The following is a 21536-nucleotide window of genomic DNA, read 5'->3' on the forward strand; positions in this document are numbered from 1 at the left end:
TTTGAGGAGCAGGTGCCTCTTCTAGCTCGGCTGCTTAGCACCGAATGGACCGTCATTAATCTTACATTGTCATAAGACATTTAAGCAGATGATACTTTATGAGCATGTCAAATTCCACCTTGTATGTGGTTTGTTTCAAAAGTCGAATTCTCTGCATATGGACCGTCATGGAGCGGCTTCATTACAGCCAACAAGCCACCTTGAAGTCGACACTGGAAGTCTGCTGGCGGAAGAAAGAAGAAAAACATGGGCCTCTTAATAATTGTAGTGGATTACCTCACGGAACATTACATCATGTTTAAATTCAGGATCTCATTACTTGACAATATTACCAGAGGTGGCAAAAGCACACAAATCCTGTAGAAATACAGATATTTGTGTAAAATGAAAAGACTCAGAGCAGGGTAGCACACAGTTGTCGGAAAAATAAACACTCAAATAAAGTACAGATACGTGAAAACCCTACTTAAGTACAGTAAAGGAGTACTTGTACTTAGTTACTTCCCACCTCTGAACATCACAGTATAAAATCATGCAGCCAGCAGATTTAACAACGCCTGACCAGTTGCTGCCAGCTATTAAAACAGGGATACTTCCTCTGACAAAATCCTACAAGAAGCCAAGAGTAACAACAGTGTCTCCTTAATAGTCTCATAATTTCCCCCATGGCTCTATCACGCTCACTGTCTCACTGTGCTCCCCCAGCCCGCTTGCTCCGTATAGCAGGGACAGACACATTTGAGAATTGATTCAGCGCTACATTAAGTAATCTAGTAATCATTTACACCAACTGTTTTTGGAGAAATAGAAGCATATTAAACAGGCATTAACGTCACTACGAGGACAATGGAGGAGCCTGGGTGCGATGTGAGCGCTATCTGAATTGGACGGCCCGCGTTGGGGTTTCACTCTCAGTCGCCTCCTCGAGCTGTACAATGAAGTGGAAGATCTCCCTTTTCACGCCACCATTTCCACCCCATTTCTTTGCGTCTCATTGTTATCCCTATCTCCAAAAACAATTCACTCAGTCATGAGGCTCTAACCCAGAAGAGTGAAGCATGCATCTGCTCACAGGTGAGTGGGAAGAGCAGCTGTGGACACAGACCACTGCATGAGAACTACAGTGTAGGTGTTTGTCAACATAAAAGGCTCTAGACAGACACAGATACTCTTTCACAATTTTTAGATCCGCACTGGAGCACTGCTTTGTTATTCATTCCACCTCACGACTGCATGCATTTTCACTACATTCAGCTCCACTTAAGCATTGTGATACGATACAAGTAGTGATGTAGGGGGCTAGATTATGGGGCTTTTATAGTTTGACAAGTTCTCCATAAAATATTTTTGTTCGTTTTTCAAAAAGGGATTTGAAAACACACCTTTCTGTATTGCGCCTGAAACCTGAAGTGCTTTAATAAGAATTGTATGGTCTGTAGCTGTGAGCTATCTTAAACCTTAAACCTTGGACAAAGACAGGGAGATGGAAAAGAAATCTAAGCCAAAGGCGGTCTAGTTTGAACGGCTTTATAGACTCGCCTCGAGTGCATTGCGCAGATTTTGGGGTGCAAAAGAATGAAAATGGTTATTCTCACCTGACAATGGTCTTCGCATAAAACAAAAAGGGTTGTGTTTCTGCTGAATATTTCAAATAAAAGAGGTCTGAGATGGTTGTTTCTATTCTGTGAGAAACAAAGAGATGGAAAATCAACATTTAAATGTTACAAGGTTAGAAAATGTTTGTATAATTTACAAACATGAATAAAGAGAACTTTAAAAAGCAAAATATGGATCTTAATAAAACTACAGTTGAAGTAATCAATTTAAAATTTGGATATCCCCCAAAAATATACACAACTGTACACAATCTTACTCTATAAAGTAGTCTACAAATATTAATATTTGTTTTGGTCAAGAAATAAACTTTTAAAAATCACATTTCCTCTGCTTCAGCTGCTCAAAACTTCGGCTGTGAGTGAAGTGCATTCTCATCCTCTTGCGTAGGTTTTCGGATGGAGGTGTGGGTGGCTGCGGATCAGTAATGATTTACAAATAATAAGTAGAGGAATGAACAAATCAATAAATCAGTAGATCTCTGGATATTTGTGAGGCAACCTTATTTCTTTATTTATCTGGGTGTTTTATTTGTTTTCAGCTCTCCAAGGCAGGAGCAGGAATCCCAAATTATCCAGGGGGTTAGGGGGCGCAGTGCCCCTGAGCCCCGAGCCCCATAGCGGAGGTAACGTATTCAATGGCCTGGGGCGAGTGGAGGAGAGGAGCGGCCCTGCTGCATACTGATGGCAGGGAGAGAAGCCAGTAATTGGAGCTGCAGAGGAGAGGGGAGAGGAGGGCAAGCACTGGGAGATGATGGCTTTGTTTTCTCTCTTCCTGTCTGTGCTGCTCAAACTCCTCCCCCCAGACCTCTCTCTCCCTCACACTCGCTAAGTAGAGATATGGAGAAATTGAATAGAGATACTTGCTAATTGGTCTCTTGCTGCTTGCTTAAAGGACCATAGACATTCTTTTTCATTTGCCTATTGAAACTAATAAACTATGTCTGTCTGTGTTTGTGCGCCTGTGAGTGTGTGAGTGTGCTAAATCAAGGATTACATGAAGCGCTGTGTACTTCTAATGGAGAAAAGAGGAAGGTGTGAAGGACTGCTATTACAGTAGTTTTAAGAATGGCTGCTGTTGTTGTTATTAAGATTTAAAGAGAGGCTGCTCGCTGAAATGAGCATGTCCTTAAAAAAAAAATCTAAGAGTATTTATAATACCGTACCAAAGCTCCACTAGATCATTTACTGTCTTATTTCTCTCTCTTGTCGTAAAACATATGCATTACGTCCATGAAAGCCAATTTAAAACCAGTGCTGGCTGATATGATGTAAATTGGTAAATACTATTTTAATCAGAGCACATCGCAGTTAATTAAGAAAATTACTTTGACAAATGGTTTGAAGCTGGTGTAAGAGCTCAAGCCAACATCGCAATCAGGCTCATTCCTTATGGTGGTGCTCCCTCATGTGGGTAAGGAACACTGAGAATGCTGTCACATACATTACACAGCATCAGCCTGGAGAAAGTGGACGTGTGGAAGTGAATCTGTAGCCCAAATACTTACAAAACTGGCACATTATCCCTACAAGATCCTCTGTGGAACTAGGGATGTTCCTGGTGACTAATTGGAAATTTTGATTCAGGCTGACTGACTACTCATAAAGTAAGAAAACACGTATTGTGCATTTTAGGTCATGAAAATTGCATGTTAAATTTTCTGTACGTAAGTGCCACACATTGTTGCTAATATTAGCAGTGCTAGCAGCAGTAGCCTGCTGTCCTCACAGGTTTGCATCGTCTGTGCTGAATGTGATTACACGTTGCTCCAGTTGAGAGCCTATATCCATGTTTACTCTGACATTGTCTTTTTTCATGTTCTAGATGAAAATACTGTCAAACCGCACTGGTTTTACAAGTTGTGATCTATCCCACTTTTCACTTTCCACAGTAACGTGTGGCCATTAGGTGGCTAATAACATCGAAAGGGCCGCTAACACCAAGAACTATAAAAAATAAAGTTCTAGAATCACTCAAGTGGATGGCAGAGTCCAAACCACAACTATAAAGCTGCAGTCTGGACTCACAGTAAGTATGACCAGAAGTATAAAGAGCAAGAAAGTCCTCGTGTTGAGGAGGTGGGGTGGAGGGATGGTTCAAACAAATACAGGACTTTCACCCAGACGTCTGGGGTTTGAATACTGTGTGAGACAAAAAGTCAAGCTTGAGTTATTTTAAGTTTAAAGTTACTTAAGTTTCAATATGTATGTGACTTCCGTCATTCACTTCCTTTGCATGAATTATGTCATTTCTGTAATGAGATGTATTGCCTTAACCTACCCAAGTTCGTTTGAGTAAGTAAACGCCCTATGTAATGTCATGTGATTTATGTCACATGATTTTAATAATGTAGTTAAGGTCTGATAACCCTGTCCCTGAAAGTACTCTTAACCAGTAATATATGTCACTTTTAGAGTAAGTGGCCTATTGTGTCGTGTAGGTATGAGGATGTGTTGAGCGCGGGTGGCAGCGTTTAATCGTTAAGTCGACTAATCGCCCACATCGCTTGTTGACACAGTCAAATGGAATGAAATATTCTGGCAAATGGCCTGAAAGGAGATAGGAGCTTGTGGTGGCATGTTCAAGTCACTGCTGTTGGCCACACTGCCCTTAACAGGTTGAAGCCCACGGGTCACCAGAAGGACATAAGCAAGTGGAGCTTTCATTTCCTGTCAAAGAAGAGCAGAGAGCTGCTTTCCAAGGCATCAGTCGCAGGCTAATTGGGCCCCGGTGGGTGACACTGCAGCATCATAAATAAAACAAACACAGTTGTGGTGTTTCTGCCACTGGACTCTTTAAACCTTCATCACAGAGCAAGCGGTTCGGATGAAACACCCAGCCTAATTACTCTGGTACGGGGCTGTTATCTGTTGTGCCTCGCTGTAATTGATCCTCTTTTTTCTGCGCGCATTTATGTTTTTAATCAGAAATGAGAGCATGCAATGCCTGAGAGCTTGAAGACCTTGTAGGAGCCGATAATTAGCCGCTCTGGTTAATGGGCCTAACTGTGCTCGTGTGCTACATGACTCTCCGGTGTCATAATGTGGCAGAGCTTGGAGGAGACAGTGCTCAGGGGTGATACACATGTGATTAGTCTCCTCACTTCACCACAGCCCTCTTCACACCTTAGCTCTGCAGTCAGCACCACAAGCCTCTGGTGGAGAAAATTACATATCCTGAACTGCACTCTCTAATCAAATCGGCTCCGTGTGAACCCCTGACTGATCCGTGACCGGTGCTAAAGTTTAATCGTTTTTTTAATTCTCTTGAAAGGAGCAGAAATACTGAAACACACAAGTAGTGGAGTAATACTTCAAGTGTACCAGATGAAAGTAATGTGGCCTCTTTAATATGTGTGCTGCATTTCTGTGTTTGCATAGTATGCTAATTTGGATAAATATACAACTTGCCCTTGGCCGTGAATTATAAATCGGGCTAATAATAATACACTTAGAGTCTCTTGCTTCTTTTAAATTCACATTGGATCAAAATACATCAGCTCCCCCCCGATTGTCATGTTGTGCATTCTTCATTCTGCTGGGTTTGCTGGAGATTTCACTTTGTTATTCAGCCAGTGGCTCCTTCCTTGGGACCATATATCCATATTCATTCAGAACCTATAGAATGTGTCAAATAGAGGTGTCCTAATTGTGTCCTTGATGAAAGGCTATTAATATTGAACACTTTCACATTCACCCATGTGCCAGCGTGGAGGAAATGTGTTTTCCCCTTCTTTCAGCGAGACAAAAAGCAGATCTGTTCATATCTCTAATGATACCTGATTCCCCGGGGGTTAGTGGCGAGACTAGCGGTGGCTTTAGCAGATTCATCAAACAAAATATGGTGCTCTTTCCTCAGGAGGCTGAGAGTCACATTGCGTTATATCACTGTTAATTAGAATGAAATATGCAGTTCAATTATTCTTTGTATTGTTTCCTGACGCATGTGCTTGTGCTAACTATAGAGCACTGATGTAACACCAAATGTTAGGAAGCTTAACACTTTATTTCTTCTTTTTTTCAAAGCTACAGCGCAGTTTTTTTCTATGGTTTATCCATTTTTCAACATAACAAAGGAAGCCCATAACTATTCCTCACAGCGGCTATAAAAACATTTAATAGTTTGAAGGTTCTTGTAGTTCTCATAAGCAGTACTGTCATGATTGTGGCAGTAGCTGGCCTGATTGGCTGGGTGGCCGGGTGTCTGTTCCCATGTGACATTGTTTCTGAGGCAGGCCGTAGCTGTCCTGTGGCCGGTGTCAGTACCCGACAACCTCTGTCAGGCCTGCACCTGTAACATCGAGACCTTGTGTCCCCCCCGTCCACAACGCGGGGTTGCGCTCAGACATGCTTTGCATCTCGCCGGCCCTCATTGGCCCGAGCAATACTCCCGAGACTGGGCATGATCCCAGCTGTTGTCTTCATTTTAATGCACTCTGAATAATATTAAAGTAGAATCAGTTGAATTTATTAATGCAGCTTGCCCCTTAGAGAGATGCTTTTAAAGGCCAATGATTTAATTTCAGCTCTTAAAGGCCATCTCCTATTCTTGATGCTATAAAGAATTATGGCTTTTGCCATGTCTTAACACCAGCGTGTACTGTGGGCCACAAAATGAATTATTAGTAAACTGGAGCTACTGAAAACAGCTGCTATTAGCGGCCATTTTTCTCTCTGTTGTTATCACAGTCATATTCCCACCCCTATTCCCAGAGACAACATCAATCCTGGTTACCATGATTTATATCTTCTATCAGTGGGAGAGACTAAAGCAATGTGCTGTATGGTTAGTTACAAGCTGAAAAAAACTGCAAAAGCAGGCTACAGTATAATTTTAAAGGCACAATATGTAAATTCTGCCGATATGGGTCTCTCTCACATTTAAACAATAACAAAAGACTGATGAAGAAGATGATTTGTGAAGCAGCATGAGATCATGGGAATTGTTATCTTAACCTTTAAACAACCACTGCAGCTGATGAAACTCTTTCTATATCTATGGACATCATGTTCATTAATGAGGTAATATTAAAGGACCAGTGTACAGGATTTAGTGGCATCTAGTGGTGAAGTTCCATGTTGCACCCAGCTGAATAAAGCTCGCCTCATCTCCTCTTTAAAGTGTATGGAAGAAACATCTGCATTAGCAAAACTTGTAAAAAATGTGAGAGGCCATAACTAGATCCAGTATTTGGTTTGTCTGTTCAGGGCTACTGTGGAAATGTGGTAGTGCAACACAGCCTGCTTCCTCTGTAGATAAAAAGGGATCATTCTAATTTGATGAAAACGCAATTCCTATTTTCAGGTAATTATTCACTAATGAAAACATATTTACCTTTAAAGTTACATTTAGTCATGTGCACCGACTTCCTTCCTCACTCTGACATATCTGTGGTATCCTGTATTTTCCCGGAAGTTGTAGCAATGAGCTAGCAACGGCTAGCAGAAAACACACTCTTAACTTCAATAAATTCTGCATCTCTGCATTTGGACATTGCTGGAAACATTTGGGATAGAGTCCTGAGTCCTGAGACATTTAAATCTGCTATTAAGTATAATTAGCCAACAGGGTTTTATTGTAAACATCTACAACACAATCTTTGACCCCACATCCTGCCAAACTATTTCATCTGACAGCAGTGAAGGCTTGATGATAGCTAGAACTAATAACATAAAGGGAGAAATAACCAGTGGAGAATACCAAATTGTGGATAGTACATTGTTGAAAAGTAAGTCAGATGTTTAGGAGAAATTTACTGTGATCAGAGACTGCGAGAATAATATTGTTAGTGACTTTGCTATTAGCTTTTGAGAACAGCAAGCTGGGTTCATGATCACTATGGAGACACATCGACAGGTGCTACCCCAGTTGGAAACACAAATGAGTGACAAGGGAGTGACTGTGTATGTGTGCTTAATCACGGGTACGGGTTGGATCGCAGGACTTATATTAAAGGTTCTGGGAAGGTGCAGATTTGACTTGGAGAGAAGTGCAGATATCGGATTGGTTCTGATGCAGGTCTGGGCAGGTGTGGGTTTGCAAAACTGTACAGGACTCAGATTTTGGATAATTTAACTATACAAAATATAAATTATAACATATCTAATGTTTTTAAGCATTTTAATGTGGATTTGTTCATGTTATACCTTTAAAAGCCCCTCGTGCAGCCACCTCAGATAATTGTGCTCATATTAGCAAAACAATCAGTGCATTCCATCATTTGGATTGTGTTTCAACTGTGTTGATGCCTGGCAAATTCTGCTCTTTATTGGTGTCAGGGTTGTGTCTGGAGGCAGACAGTAACCTCTGCACCTTTAATTTAGGCCAGTTGGGACTTGGAGCGCAGCCGCTGATCTCCATGACCTGCTTCTCAGGTGGTACAAGCAGACCAAATAACATGTGCATAAGAGCTTCAACACATGTAAGTCAACTAAGAGTCGTGCTTTTGTTACTTTGTCCTACTGTGAGCATTATGTCTCTCAGAGAGGAGGTCAGAGAACCTTAACGGCATTGCACATGTAACAATTACTAAGGAGGTGCTGAGAATAGTGGCTTATTCAAATGAGGAAGGTTTTTTTTTTTCTTTTGCTATGCATCTCCTTGTAAAGCAGCGCAGAACTGCAACAGAGAGAAAGGCTGCAGTGTTCTCTCTCTCTGCACTTGGTAGTTTGACGCCCGCTCCGGGGCTGAACATCAGAGGAGCGGCTGCTGAAAAAACAGGTTGTATGGGTCCTTGCACACAGCCTGCCTGTGGTGCTGCCTGAAGGACTGCCATGGAAACAAGGAGTGTGACAGGCTCTGGGGGGATCCGCCACAGCTGCAGGCACTTCCTTTTTGACAGCCTGATGAAGACATCACTGCCACACCATGCACAACAACAACAACTACTGGAGAAAAAATGTGATCAGACAATGTTAACTGCTGTGTGGCTCAAATGTTCATTAGCAAGCTTGTAAAACATCCAGGGATTTTCCCCACTGCATTCAGGGACCATATTGCACAGTGACTTCCTCTGCTGAGATTCGCAGCCCTCCCAGGAGGAAATACATTGATAAATAATTCCTTAAATATGATTACACCTCTTTGAAGAGGAGCTTATGTGTGTTTGTGTGTGTGTGGCATGAGTGTGCATTGGAGCATGCAGACCCGAATCAACAATTGTTGCAACCCTGTCAGACTCGTCTGTGTGATCCGCTGACTATGAATGATACAGGGAACATTCAAGACCACAACCTCAGTGCCACAGATCCAAAGATTTGACAGCTTGGAGGCAGGCAACCGTATTCCCATATGACCTCTCATAATGTCACTGCCAGCATTTGCCTCAATAATATATCCGCCTGTATTATTTCAACTTAAAAATTGCTCTTCACCAAAGTTTTTTATTAGTTAAATCAGGCTTAATGCGCCCGCTAATTGTCATATTCTTATTTTACGTGTTCTGTCTGAGATTTAGATGTCCTGGTGCGGCAATTTGGCTGTTTGCTGAAATGTCGATTAAAAGTACCCTGGGAGTATTGCTTAATTGGTTTCACCTCTTGGGGACACTTCATCGGGTCTTGCCAGTGATCTGCTTGCACCCTCCGCCCCCCCTCCCTCCCCACCCCAGCTTTGCCCTCCTCTCAGCGCAGCCACAACCAGCCCCCCAGCCCCGATGGAGCCAAGAATGTAGGAGGGTTTCAGCCAGTGTGTGGGATTTAGCTCGTCAGAAGCTCAGGGTCACCTCCACACCCTCTCACTTTGAAATGGACCCCTGGTGGCAGCTCCTGGGAGAGCCCAGTGATGTCTCTATCAGCCTGTCAAAAGAGATAGCCCGGGGCTCCACCAGGTCCCCCTGAGCCAATCAAACTCTTCACAAAGCACAGATGGATGCTCTTTCACCAGCGTGCTTCTGCTGAGGAGGGGGGGGGGGCACCCGGCCGCGATGCTCAGTCCCCCAATCAGTTAGAACAAACTCCCATTGGTGGGGTCCAAGCCTCAGTTCAGCTTCAACTTCAGCTCTAACTATGTATATTTTAAAACAGAGTAGTTGCCATTTCTCTACCATCAGAAAGCAGGTAAGGGAGGGAAAAGTGAGTTTCCTTCTTTACCTGCTTTTTTTCTTTAGCTGTCTCTTATGAGGGCTACCTTATATGTTGAATCAGGGCAGGGTTTGACGTTAATGTTTTGTTTGTTTTTTGTCACTTAGTGAGTCAGAAATCTATTTGCTTGAACTCACTTTTTACTTGCCCCTGTACAAATTGTTGGGTTTGTTTTTGTTATTAGCAGTCATAAAGGAATAACTTGGCATGTTGATTCTAGGGCTGCTATGTCTATAAAATGTCAGACAACAGGGAAAAAATGTGCATCTCAGTTTCTTAAACTCCAAGGTATGTCTTTGATTGTCCTGTTTTGTCAGTCCAAAATCCAAATATTGATCCATAATCCATATGTGAGAGACTGAAAATGGCATTTTCTGTCATTTTGCAAGGACGATTACTTTAACAATTAATTGATTCACAAAATATTATATCGCATATATATCACATACAAATAATATTTCTTTTAGTTGCTAGATTTACTAGCCTGACATGGGATTTTATTTTGCCTGGACAAGTGGCCAATCCTTATCGGTGAGTCCTGCAGTGCAGTATGAATTGCAAAATTTTTGAAGGAAATTGACACAGTTTTGCAAAAATCAAAATGGCAAGAGGTGTCAATAACTGATTTTCTTTATGTAAACTAAATACAGCTGAGAAAATTGGCAGAGGATATACTATATCCCTCTACTTAGAAAAACTATTGTGGGGAGTCAGATGGAAAAAAAGCAGAGTATGTGTGTGTGTAACCATTAGATAGGCCAGGTGATTTTAGTGGGAATGTAAAGCACTAAGTGCTGAGGATGGAGAGAGCACTCTCTGTGAGATGAGCTCTTTCTCTCTCATCTGGACCCTGTTATTGTGAGAAGGCAACAAAGCAATGCATTAGGAAGCACACTGGAGCCACACAGCTTTGATGTGAGCTCGGTAACCAAGGCGCAGCGGTGGCCGGTGTGTGAGCTCTGTTCCAATGGCTGTGTTGTGTAATCAGATGTGTTTACTGTGTATTCAAGTAAAGAAGTGGTGTAATCCATCCTCACTAGAGTGCAGTTATTGAAAAAACACGGGCGAAAACAAGAGCTCAAACTGATCAAGATTCTTTATTCAGGATTCTTGCAAATTTGATGATGCACACGATACTGAGTAAAAATAAAACTCTCAAATTAATCAGTCTAACATACAGTAAGATAGAAATTTACAAAAGTCAGCTGGAAATAATACACATAGGTATAAATATATATTTTTTGCTGAGATAAAATAAAGAAAGCTGGCAGAATTGTTTTATATACAGTAAAACCTTACCACAAAAAAAATAAACAGAACATGCAGATATACCAATATTTCAAAGGTGCGATAAAAAATATAATTTTTCTTTTTTTTCATTTCAAATGGACTGTGATAAATATGACCTTTTGACCCTTAATTATATTAATGGATAAAGAAAAAACCATCGCCATGTTTTGTTTTCCATAAACTTAAGCTCGTATTAACTTTACCTGAAGGCAAATTTCTCAGTTTCACAAACTCAAAAACAAAGCATAACAGCGGAGGTCTAAGGTAAGCCAAACCCGACGCTTTTCATTTCTTTTCTAAATTATATCCAAAGATGAAGGCTGAGCCTTGCAGCGCTCTCTTTTCTTTACCTCCAGGCTTGTGATTGACAGCGCCATGTGCTGCCCTCCTTGCTGCTGCAGTTCACAGCCTCTGTCAGGGGGGTGGCAAACACACAAGCCAGAGAGCGGCTGGCTGCCCCTCAGCGGCAGGGGGCAGAGTTAGGGTGGTACGGTGGGGTGCATGGGGTCATGGGCTCTGCTGACACTGGAGCATTGTTGTCAGGTGGACTGCGTCGTGCCATATTCAAAAGGAGAGCAGCCTTTCATCCAGCGTGTCCAGCGCAGAGCTTACCTTTTCCTCCGTGGCTGGCTCTGGCTGGTGGGCGCTCTCAGAGCGCTGTACTGCACCTGTAAAAACAAACAGGAGTTTGGTCAGAGGCAGGTAATCCGAGCTCAGTGGAGCGCACGGTAATGGCTCCCCTGAGGAGAGCTGGTGCAGGGGAAAGCGAGGCGGGCTCGCCTGTAATGAATCATTTTTTAAACACAGGAGCAGAGGGGATTAATCACAGGGAGGAAGGATTTGAAGAGTCAAGGGTTCCGTACCAGTGTACGCCCCCCTCATTCTGCACCACAATCACAATATTAGAAACAGACATCAACTGTTGAGATGACCTGTCAGGCCAGTGAGGGAGCTGCAAACTGCATAATCACTCACTGTAAGTTATGTCCCCTAAAGAAAACTTTGTTAAAGCCCGAGAATAGTACAAAGTGAGTGTTGTTTAAGTAACCAAACATGGGTTGATATATAATTTTCTTCACAGCTTTGCAGACCTTCAGTTAACTTTGATTTCTTCAGCGAAAAACAAGACGAGAAATGTGACATTTGAACTTACAACCTTGTTTTGTTCTGCTAGTTATACATGTAGAAGTATGCTTAAGATAGATTTCTGTTTCTAGAAAGTCATTGATGTTCGAATGGATTTACAAAATAAATTTATGTTGTAGAATCATGTTGTCTTTGACATTCAAAAAATTTGGTTAAATTGTCCGCTAGTTTTTTTTTTTCTTTTTCTTTTCCAAAACTGTCACCATAATCCAAAGAGGACTGATCATAAACTGAAAAGGAGAAGAGCTGGAATTTGAAAACTTGCTTTTGAAGCATGCTTGCTGAGCTCAAACAATACGGTGAATCTGTTGAATAAAGGTAAGAACTCTATGCTAATTAGCCGGTCTCCATTATTAGAATGGGAGATGGAATGTGGGAACAAAGTGACTGCCTCCTGCATCAGAACATGAAACTGTCCTCAGAACTGACAGATGCTTCTTATTTCAGGACAGACACAGTGTTGTCAGAAGTCCCCGTTTGAGGCAGACTTTGTAGATGTGCACAGGCACTAATTGCCAAGTCACATTTGCAAGAAAGACAGGAGTCAATTTTCAGCCTTTGTGGTGTTTTTTGTGTCCACACCTATCTGAGGATTGAAGTTCTAAGTCAACAAAAACAAAATACAGTATGTGGTCTATTGTTTTGGGTCTCCTGTGTATATGATGTTAAGGTTATTTTTTTCACAGCACATAATGAAACACACTTATGATGAATCTTAAGAGTGTTTTGTTTTTTTATGATTGGAGCTATTTTCAAGATGTAGTTTCTCCTTTAAACCAGGCTAAAAAGTATCGTTTCCATGAGATTTGAAAGTGAGTCATTTTCAAAGCTCAAACATTGTATCCCAATGGGGAAGAAGACATACAAAGGATTCTGAATCAAAAATGTATTCACCACCTTGTTTTGCCAACTCAGTCAGCCAAATCTCAAACAACACAGGCTCCCTCCAACATCACAGAGAAGTCAGGAATGGCTTGCTGCAGGAGGACATCAAGGGTGCAGCAGAGAAACAGACTGGGGTGAGAGTGTCTTTCCAGATCCAGACTGTCAGGATTTCTCGCTGAATTCCGTCTGGCGAGTTACCTGGGAGATGAAGGCACTGTGTGGCACTTCATTTCCTGGCCGAGCAAAATTCTCCGTCAGAGAACGGCGAGCGCCCGGCGCCACTTACAACGCCCTGACAGCTCTCCTCAGCTCTGTGATGTAAATGCAAATGACATATCAGCCATGGCTAATATGTAATCACATATGGCACCCAGCAAGACGACTGGGGCTCACGACTACATTAATTGACTCCACCACCCTGAAGTGACTGAGGCCACATCAGAGTTTCTGTGCTGACACAACAGCCAGAGACGTCAGGAGCCCTCTGCCGGCCCTCGGCCAATCACCGGCTTTAATGTCACAGTGCTTCAATCAGACTGACAAAATTGCTAATAACGGACGAGGCTGCGGCAATATGGCTGAGGACAGATCTGAGCATCTCCTCACTCAGGCGCTACGGCGACTACATGGAGCTGCACTGAGGAATAATTGGGCCAGGGCCGCTTTAAAGGCGAGAGTCCATTAATAATCAAACAAAGCCAGAGGATATATTTCTGCAACACTTGGGAATTCTGGTACAGCAAATAATGCAGACATCTTCAGGGAATTCCCTCCCTATCTGTATGTAAAATTGGACCCTTACCTTTTGAACATCAGAAGGCACCCTCTTGAGGAAATCCAGTATTTCATTATTGTCAATAGTATATGGGTTGCGCAGCTTCTTGGTAAATTTGTTAACGCCTGTGAAAACAAGAACACATTAATAAATAAAGGTGTCACCAACCAGCATATTTTCACTCAGTTTTACAGTGTAAAGAATAAGAGTAATAAAAAGAGTTGTGTAACCCTGTCTGTTCCCACCAGTGTGTCAGTAACTGCATTATATGATGCTATTTCATTTGATCCCTGTCAGACAAACTAAATTCAAGCCAGATCAATACAGTTGAGACAAGTATGGATTAGGGTAAAATACTGATATTGACGATAACTGTGATATTTAAAAAATGAAATATGAATATCATGTTAATCATATGATAATATATCTCTTAAACATACCATATGCTTAAACAGTAAACAAAGTTAAAGCCGTAATATGCTATTTTTTCTTAATGTAGAGACTCAGGAACATAATCCCTTTCAGTCATCACTGATGACCCATCAGAAGTGTGTGGCCATTAGAAGTGCCCTCTGGCAGTATTTCTCATTATTCTGCTGTGCATGCGTCACTTTACCAACCCAAAACATCAGTCCTGGGAATGAGACACAACAATAAACGATCTTACTAATGTGTTGAGAGAGCTGCCACTCTTGCTGCCACCCTCGTTTTGAAAAATCTTTATCAAAAAATATATATGATAATATATATGATAAGTTGTGGCTGGTTGGAAATGTAAAGTGTCTGAGTGCATCTGAATGCAGCAAGAGTTGAGCTTTCCTAGGTTTTGATTTCTAGCTCCACTAGCTGTCCCTTTATCAGGCAACATCTTATCTACTATAGGGTCACATTTATTTTGATTAATTTCAAAAATAACACATTAAGGAGTGTAAAGTAAGACATGTATTTAATGAGCTGTTCTGGACACATGTGAAGCTAGGTGATAGGAGGCTTAGGCTCAATGCAAAAAACCTGTAATTGGAAAAATGCCTGCAGATTTGGAAATATAATGTATTTATTTCTAATGCCCCCTATTCATGTGCCACAATAATATTAATTTGGGGGGTTTTCCAAGCAACTATTGAAATATTTACTTGTTTGCTATTAAATCAGGATTTAATATTTTTGCCACTCCTTAAAGACTCAATGGCAGCCTTTTGCCGTTGCATGAATATTTCTCTAAATCTGTCCCTGATCATGAATTCTCTCGGCCATTATAATCATGTAGTGAAATGATGCCCTAATATGCATAAAGAAACACTTAAGCAGTTAAAGCAGATGAATAATGGTAACTCTACTTTGAGAAACAGGCACACATTCATGACAACTTTTGCTCACTTATATTTGCTTCAATCTGATCATTTCTAGCACATCTATATTTACTTTGCACATGGCTGCATACCACAGAGAAGAAAACTATCTCTGGGGTCTTGTAATGGGACCATTATATTCACAGCTTGGTACTGCCTGTACCTCAACATGCAGACAAAGAACCTAAGGACTTAAACATGTGCAAGCAACTTGAAAGGCTTGCCTCGCAACCACAGAGATGGGGGTTAACTGGGGAGGCAGAGGAGTGTCTCAGACTGTGTGTTTTTTGTTTGATATGATGGTTTTTTGGTATTGATTGTGTTGAAGGCAGTGTGGATGTACAGTGGTTGTGGGCTTACAGCTGGAGGAGGAGAGCCTGTTAAGGGCAGCATATCTCCCTGACCACTGAGATGACTGTCTATTCTGTATGACTACAGCAGATAATGAGAGGCTAGACCAGGAGCCTACAGACTGCCCAAGGACATCATGTATTATATACAGCTTGCTACTCTACCTCTGCTTTGTTTTCACACAAACCCTAGGCCTCGCCTCTGCTGGGCTCTGCTACATCAGCCCACACTGAGCAGAGCAAACCTCTGCAGCTGTCTGATCTCTGTGCATCTGCAGAGGTGTAGAGATGGCAGAGTTCTTACATTACTGTACTTCATTAAATCATGGATTTCCAGTTAGGAAGACCGAATAAGAGTTGTGTTTTGCAACAGTGGCATGGGCGTCAAATTTTTATACAAATTGTTAGGATGTTTTGGTCATAGTAATGAAGGATCTATCAAAAACAAAAAGTGGGAGTTTGTTAGCTTTTGTTATTCGCCCAATACACTTTTAGTTAGACAAATGTTTTTTTTTTCTTTTTTTCCATGTATAATTTTTCTGAATTAAATAGTGTTTTTTTGTAGAACTTACCCCATATCAGCACAATGTATCGCAGAGGGATCAGATATAGCAGTGCTGTCACCACAAAAAGCACCAGGCAGGCCAGGCAGGACAGAAAAGGGACAGACCAGTTGAAGATGCTATAAAAGAATGATTGCATCAGATAAATGTGAACTTCTATATAAAAGAATAATAATTTCAAATAAAGATGCTTTGTAGAACAAATATAAAAAGTCAAATTACTTCTTTATTCGCTCTCCGATGTTTGCGATTTCCTCCAAAACGTTCTGGACAACCAGCACTACCTCCTGCACCATATGTATCTTGTCCATCAAACCCTTTTTACCGGATTCCTAAAAAAGAAAAAAGAAAAAAGAACGCACAGACACTGATGAGGTACACTGTATGTCAATTGTTGGGCAGGGTAGACAAAGACCAGTTTATCTCTGCTGTGCTATTATGTGTGATTTATCTATTGAATGGCCCATAATGAGCAAACACTGTACATCTTCAGACTATGCTTTTGAAGATGAGACAGACTCAGTGCTCAGAAGCTGTTATGTGGATGGCTGAGAGATTTCAGCTTTTGTCCACCACATACAATAGAGCTGTTGCACAAGTGCAGCACAATCAAGACTCTCTGGTAGATGAAAAGTACACAAAATGGCCATCCGCAATCAGGCAGACTAGACGACCTAGACAAGAAGTGCAGGGGCCTCACACAACTTAGGAAAGATTCCATTCCAGACGCCTGCATAGAACAAGTTTGAGCATGTTTTTACAGATCTGTCAGGCTATCCTAACATGTTCTGTGCATGAGAACAACACTTCACCCCGCTTAGAACGCCAGCTCACTCCTTCACGTGGATCATTCTCGTCACACTCTTAGATTTAAAAGTGCTAACTAGAACCATGCAGGGTTCTTTGGATTGTCCACATAGGAGAACCTTTTTTGATCCCTGGTAGAAACTTTCATAACAGATATTTTATATTCCCAGGGCATAGAACCCACCCAGTTTGTTCTAACAAGAACTCTTTAATACTACTACTACTCTTATAGGATTTCACCTAGAAACCACCATTTTGTTTATTTTAGCTGTTTCGTTTAGAACCCGCCCATTTGAGGCTGTTCTGCCAACATCCCTTGTATATTCCAAGGATTTCATATAGAACTCACCCAGAGGGACTTAACGTAAATTTATTTTCTAAAGGTTTCACCTACTACCCTCTTGTCTTCTGAGGGTTTTACAAAGAACCACATTTTATTATACAGATGGGTCAAAAAAAAATACTGAATCCCACAGACTGTATACTGTGGTCATCCATCATATTAACAATTTATAATTGCCATTGTTTAAGTTGAGAAAACATTTTTTTAACACTCATGCTTTCAACAATCCTTGAAGAACTCTTCGAAAAAGGGTTTTCTGGGTGAAAAGAGTCCTTAATGGAACCACTAGTCTGACAAAGTATACTCGATGAACCCTTTCTTCTAAAAAGGGGTCTTCAGCAGCAAATAGTTCTGGTTAGAACCAGCCCACAGCCCTTCAGGAAGAACCCTTTGAGACCCTTAATCGTGAGAGTACACAACTAACACTGCACACAAAGTATTATTTGCTTTTAATGCCCTGACATAATAATGACTGAATGCGGCAAAGCAATAAGTCAATATGTGAGGGGGGGTTGGAGGGTTTGTCTCAAAATGAAATGATCATATGAAAGCTGGAAATAACGACGGGCGTGAAGCCTTCCAGAAGAAGAGGAGTGACTAGAGATAACACAAGTAACACAAGCTAAAGAGGGCTGAGAAGCCTCACATCAAAAGGAGGAAATAATGACAGGAATGATGACAGAGGGCGGGAGAGGAAGAGTTGAGAGGGAGAAGGGGAACAGGAGTGTTGGGGGAGGGCGCTCTGATGGACCCTAACAGGAGGCTCGAGGATGTCTATATGTTTATGTTACAAGTCAGCCGCAGCCGCAGCCTGTGTGCACTGACAGGGTCCAGACAGAATGCCTTTATCAGAGCTTCATGAGGCAGCCCCTGGGAACACACTGTCTGCCAGCACAGAGAGACTCCCCACTGTCAGGCCTGCTCTTCTCCACGAAAGGCGCAGGAAGAGAGCAATTCCCACACTAGCAGAGCCTCCCCCACTGGGCTCAGATCTGGACACACACACTGGAGGCTCCGCACTGTCCAAAAAAGGAGAAACTATCACAAATATGCCTCGATTGAGATTAACATCTCATGGTCTCATCATGGGGAAAGAGGACTATCTGTGTTTGTGCATCATCTTACTCCACTCCGTTGCATTGAGAGGAGTAGGAGTAGGAGGTTTTACTCCACATCAGGTGTTAATTGAGCTCTTTATCCTAAGTTTATTTTGAAAGCGAGGAACACTGTTACAGTCTGCTAAAAGCCATTACAATCTGAGCTCCTGATGGACCCAGAGAGACATGCATTGGGAAATTATAGCTCACTCAATATGGAGCCTCATCAGTTAGGCTCACATTCCTTTTCATATTTTCATTGCAACTAGTTTAAGCGGCCCAATTACATGATTTAGAATTCAAATCTAATAAGAGATGTGAGACATTATTTAACTGCAGTGGATACACATGTAAGGTAAATTTTGCCAGAAATACAGCTCCGGCAGGAAATAAAGGAGGAAACCATATTGGCTTTCATTTCTAAAAGGAAAAACAGACAAATAGATGTACTCTGAAGTATGCATCAAGAGGCAGAGCTCTCATGATTATCATTATTCATGTGCTTTAAGATTCCTGAAATCCTCCATCTCCTTAGCGACCAAAACTGAAGTCCTTCCTACATTAATCATCTGATGATATTCTTTATCTTTGTTCATTTCTCTTTTTAGCATGCTCATGAGTGCAGAGAAAACAAAAATAAATAAAAGATCTCCTTCTGAAATGGAAAAGGATGGGCAAACGGGGGATGGACTAAATGAATCCTAAATGTCTGCTGATTAGAAAACCTGTGTGAAATCATATTCTCATTTCAGATAAAATTGTAAAAGCTTCCTTTTAAGGTGCAGTAATGGAGAACCAATTTGATCTCCTGCACAAAGGTAAACATACTCTCACAGACACGTGGTGTGTTATCAAAGGCTGGAAAAAGCTCATTTAGCATCATTTTAATTAGAATAAACGGTGCCAAATTTGAATTCTCAGACTGAATATTTTTCTAGTGACTCTTTTTTTTTTGACAAAGATAAGAATTGCATCTAAATGAAAAACACCTGTGTTCCTAGCAAATTATCTCACATGGAACTAAAATAAGCTAACAAACAATTTGCTGGGATGAAACACAGAAAAGCTCTCAGAGGCTTTAATGTGCTGGTAGTGGGTGCGTGCGCAGTAACCCTCATCATGCACGCCACAGATCATGACATGGGCAGTCTGTCTGACTGGTGCGCTCAAGGAGACCCAGCGGTGACTGTGGACTATCGGGTGAGAGATGGAGTAACCCCCCAGCCCAGTCTAGCACCCCCACAACCACCTCCTCGCCCTCCCTCCTCTCAGCTCCCTTGGGCTAAGCTCTGGGAGCAAGTCAACCCCAGACCAGCGCTGCCAGCCGGGGGGCAATGAAAGGGCTGTTTCATCTTCCCTGTTCATTTCTATTGGAGATCTATGGACTTGTTTTGCCTCTCTGTTTCTTTATGTTATGATTAAATATTGTCTATCTGCACAATTGATACCTAAGGCCAAAGGGAAGTCACTTTGCCCACACATAATTTGTAAGCTGTCTCTTTCCCTGAGGACAGATTTGTTCACAGGCAGAGAATCTGTTCTGTATTATCCTGCTGTAACACTGCCTTGCCTTTCGTCTCTCTTTAACGTCATGCCTTCACATTCTTGCTGCTCTGTCTGAGGTTTAAATATTTCCTTCCTCAAGGGGGAAAAAGGGGGATAAAAACATATTTGAGTGGTAATCATAACCTTCTCAGAGGGAAAAGCCTTTATTCACATGTTACAGGAAAGACCACGGGGAAAAAAAGCAGAGGCTTTGAAGTCATCAAATTTAACACTGATCACTCTTTAACCCCAAATATTTTTAAAGAAGACTTTGATAGGAGGTGTAAAGCTACACTGCTTGATCTAACTGCATGATATCACATTCAAGTGACAGCAAGACCATAACAAGACTTTCAAATAAGCCACTTTAAATTAAAGCTGACAGCTTAAAACAAACATGGGTGACTGCTTAATTAGTAAATGAAAGGAGAGATTTCATTTCCACGGAGTGTGAAAGGGCTTAGGGAAGCTCATGGAAAACCTTTCAAAAAGCTTTAAAGAGGCGAAGGCTGGGTTCAGAAACACGTGCAACGTATTGAGACAATCTTAAACCTTTCTAAAGACAGTGACATTTTTTGTACACTAAAAAAGTAAACATTGCTCTATTATATATTGAAGTTTCAAGGTAAGGACAAATGTAATAACAATTCTATATTAAATTCAGTGCCTAAACAATCCTGTCCAGTTCAATATTCATAAATACGCTGAATTTTCCATATCACTGCTGTTTGTTTAAGCACCAGTTTGTCTGTTTTCCTAGCGATGATAGCAAGTACAGCTTCCCACTTTGTGTGTGCAGACATATCATGCGAGTTTCATCTGTGAATTAGCCCATCCTTTCAGACAGGATTTGGTGGATGTGCCTGTGTTTTTAAAAGAATCTGGCTTTTCTTGCAGCCCCAGGTCATCACAACAGAATATATTGAGTGCATTATGGATATGAATCCTGGGCCTAGACACGCAGCACAAGGGTCATTGCTTGGAGGCTTTGCGTTAGCTCCACACTTCATTGCCATAAAGCAATAATACACATCCCTGTTAACTCTTCCTTCTTTACAGAAAACAGTGGGATGAGTGTAATTGAATATTATGTGCTGTGGGGAAGTATAATTTTCAGGCTACTTAAAGATTTCCTGTTGTTTTGTTTTGCAGGAGACACTAGAGAGATATATTAATAAACATCATTTATGAATTCTCGCAAACGAACAAGTGAAAATGACTGATAACCTTTGGGGCAAAGAATAAGTTTGCTGCCGTGTTTCTGTACTTTGTTCATTTGTTCTGGTTGTAAAAGGTCATTCCCATCTTAACAATGATGATACAAAAAAAATCCACCGATTTTGTCCCCAACAGCTGTGGAAAATCTAATTGACGCTGCTGTTTAAATTTGATTTATAGATTTTCAAAGGGCTGCAGTATCTCAGTGGAGTACATTTGCAGAGTGACACTGAATACCCAGAGGAACAGAATAAAGAGCTACATGCTACAACTGTTTCATAGATGTTGCCCTCATTTGGGATGCATGAAAATATTTCTATTCTTAGTTAGAAAGGAGCCTCTGAGATGTAGCTGTCATTGTGACTGTGCTAAAATACAGACTAGAACCTGTGTGGCTCTTTGGTAAAATATTTTCTATTTTCTAAGAAGCAAGTGTCCATTTATATAAGAATCACAGCCATTTGCTGAACAAT

The 21536-nt window shown here is 41.4% G+C and overlaps 1 protein-coding gene across 1 annotated transcript in view; it reads right to left on the reverse strand.

Moving 5' to 3' along the window:
- Positions 1 to 10773: 10773 nt before the first annotated feature.
- The window catches only part of mctp2a (multiple C2 domains, transmembrane 2a), a 39459-nt gene continuing 28696 nt past the window's right edge, over positions 10774 to 21536 (reverse strand). The window contains 4 exon segments of the mRNA XM_084733747.1: positions 10774 to 11653; positions 13819 to 13916; positions 16063 to 16172; positions 16276 to 16385. Of these exon segments, the coding sequence (XP_084589873.1) occupies positions 11594 to 11653; positions 13819 to 13916; positions 16063 to 16172; positions 16276 to 16385 (378 nt within the window). The 3' untranslated portion in view covers positions 10774 to 11593.

This window comes from Lutjanus erythropterus, chromosome 13, assembly GCF_056507025.1.
Source record: "Lutjanus erythropterus isolate fLutEry1 chromosome 13, fLutEry1.hap2, whole genome shotgun sequence".
Lineage (NCBI taxonomy): Eukaryota > Metazoa > Chordata > Actinopteri > Lutjaniformes > Lutjanidae > Lutjanus > Lutjanus erythropterus.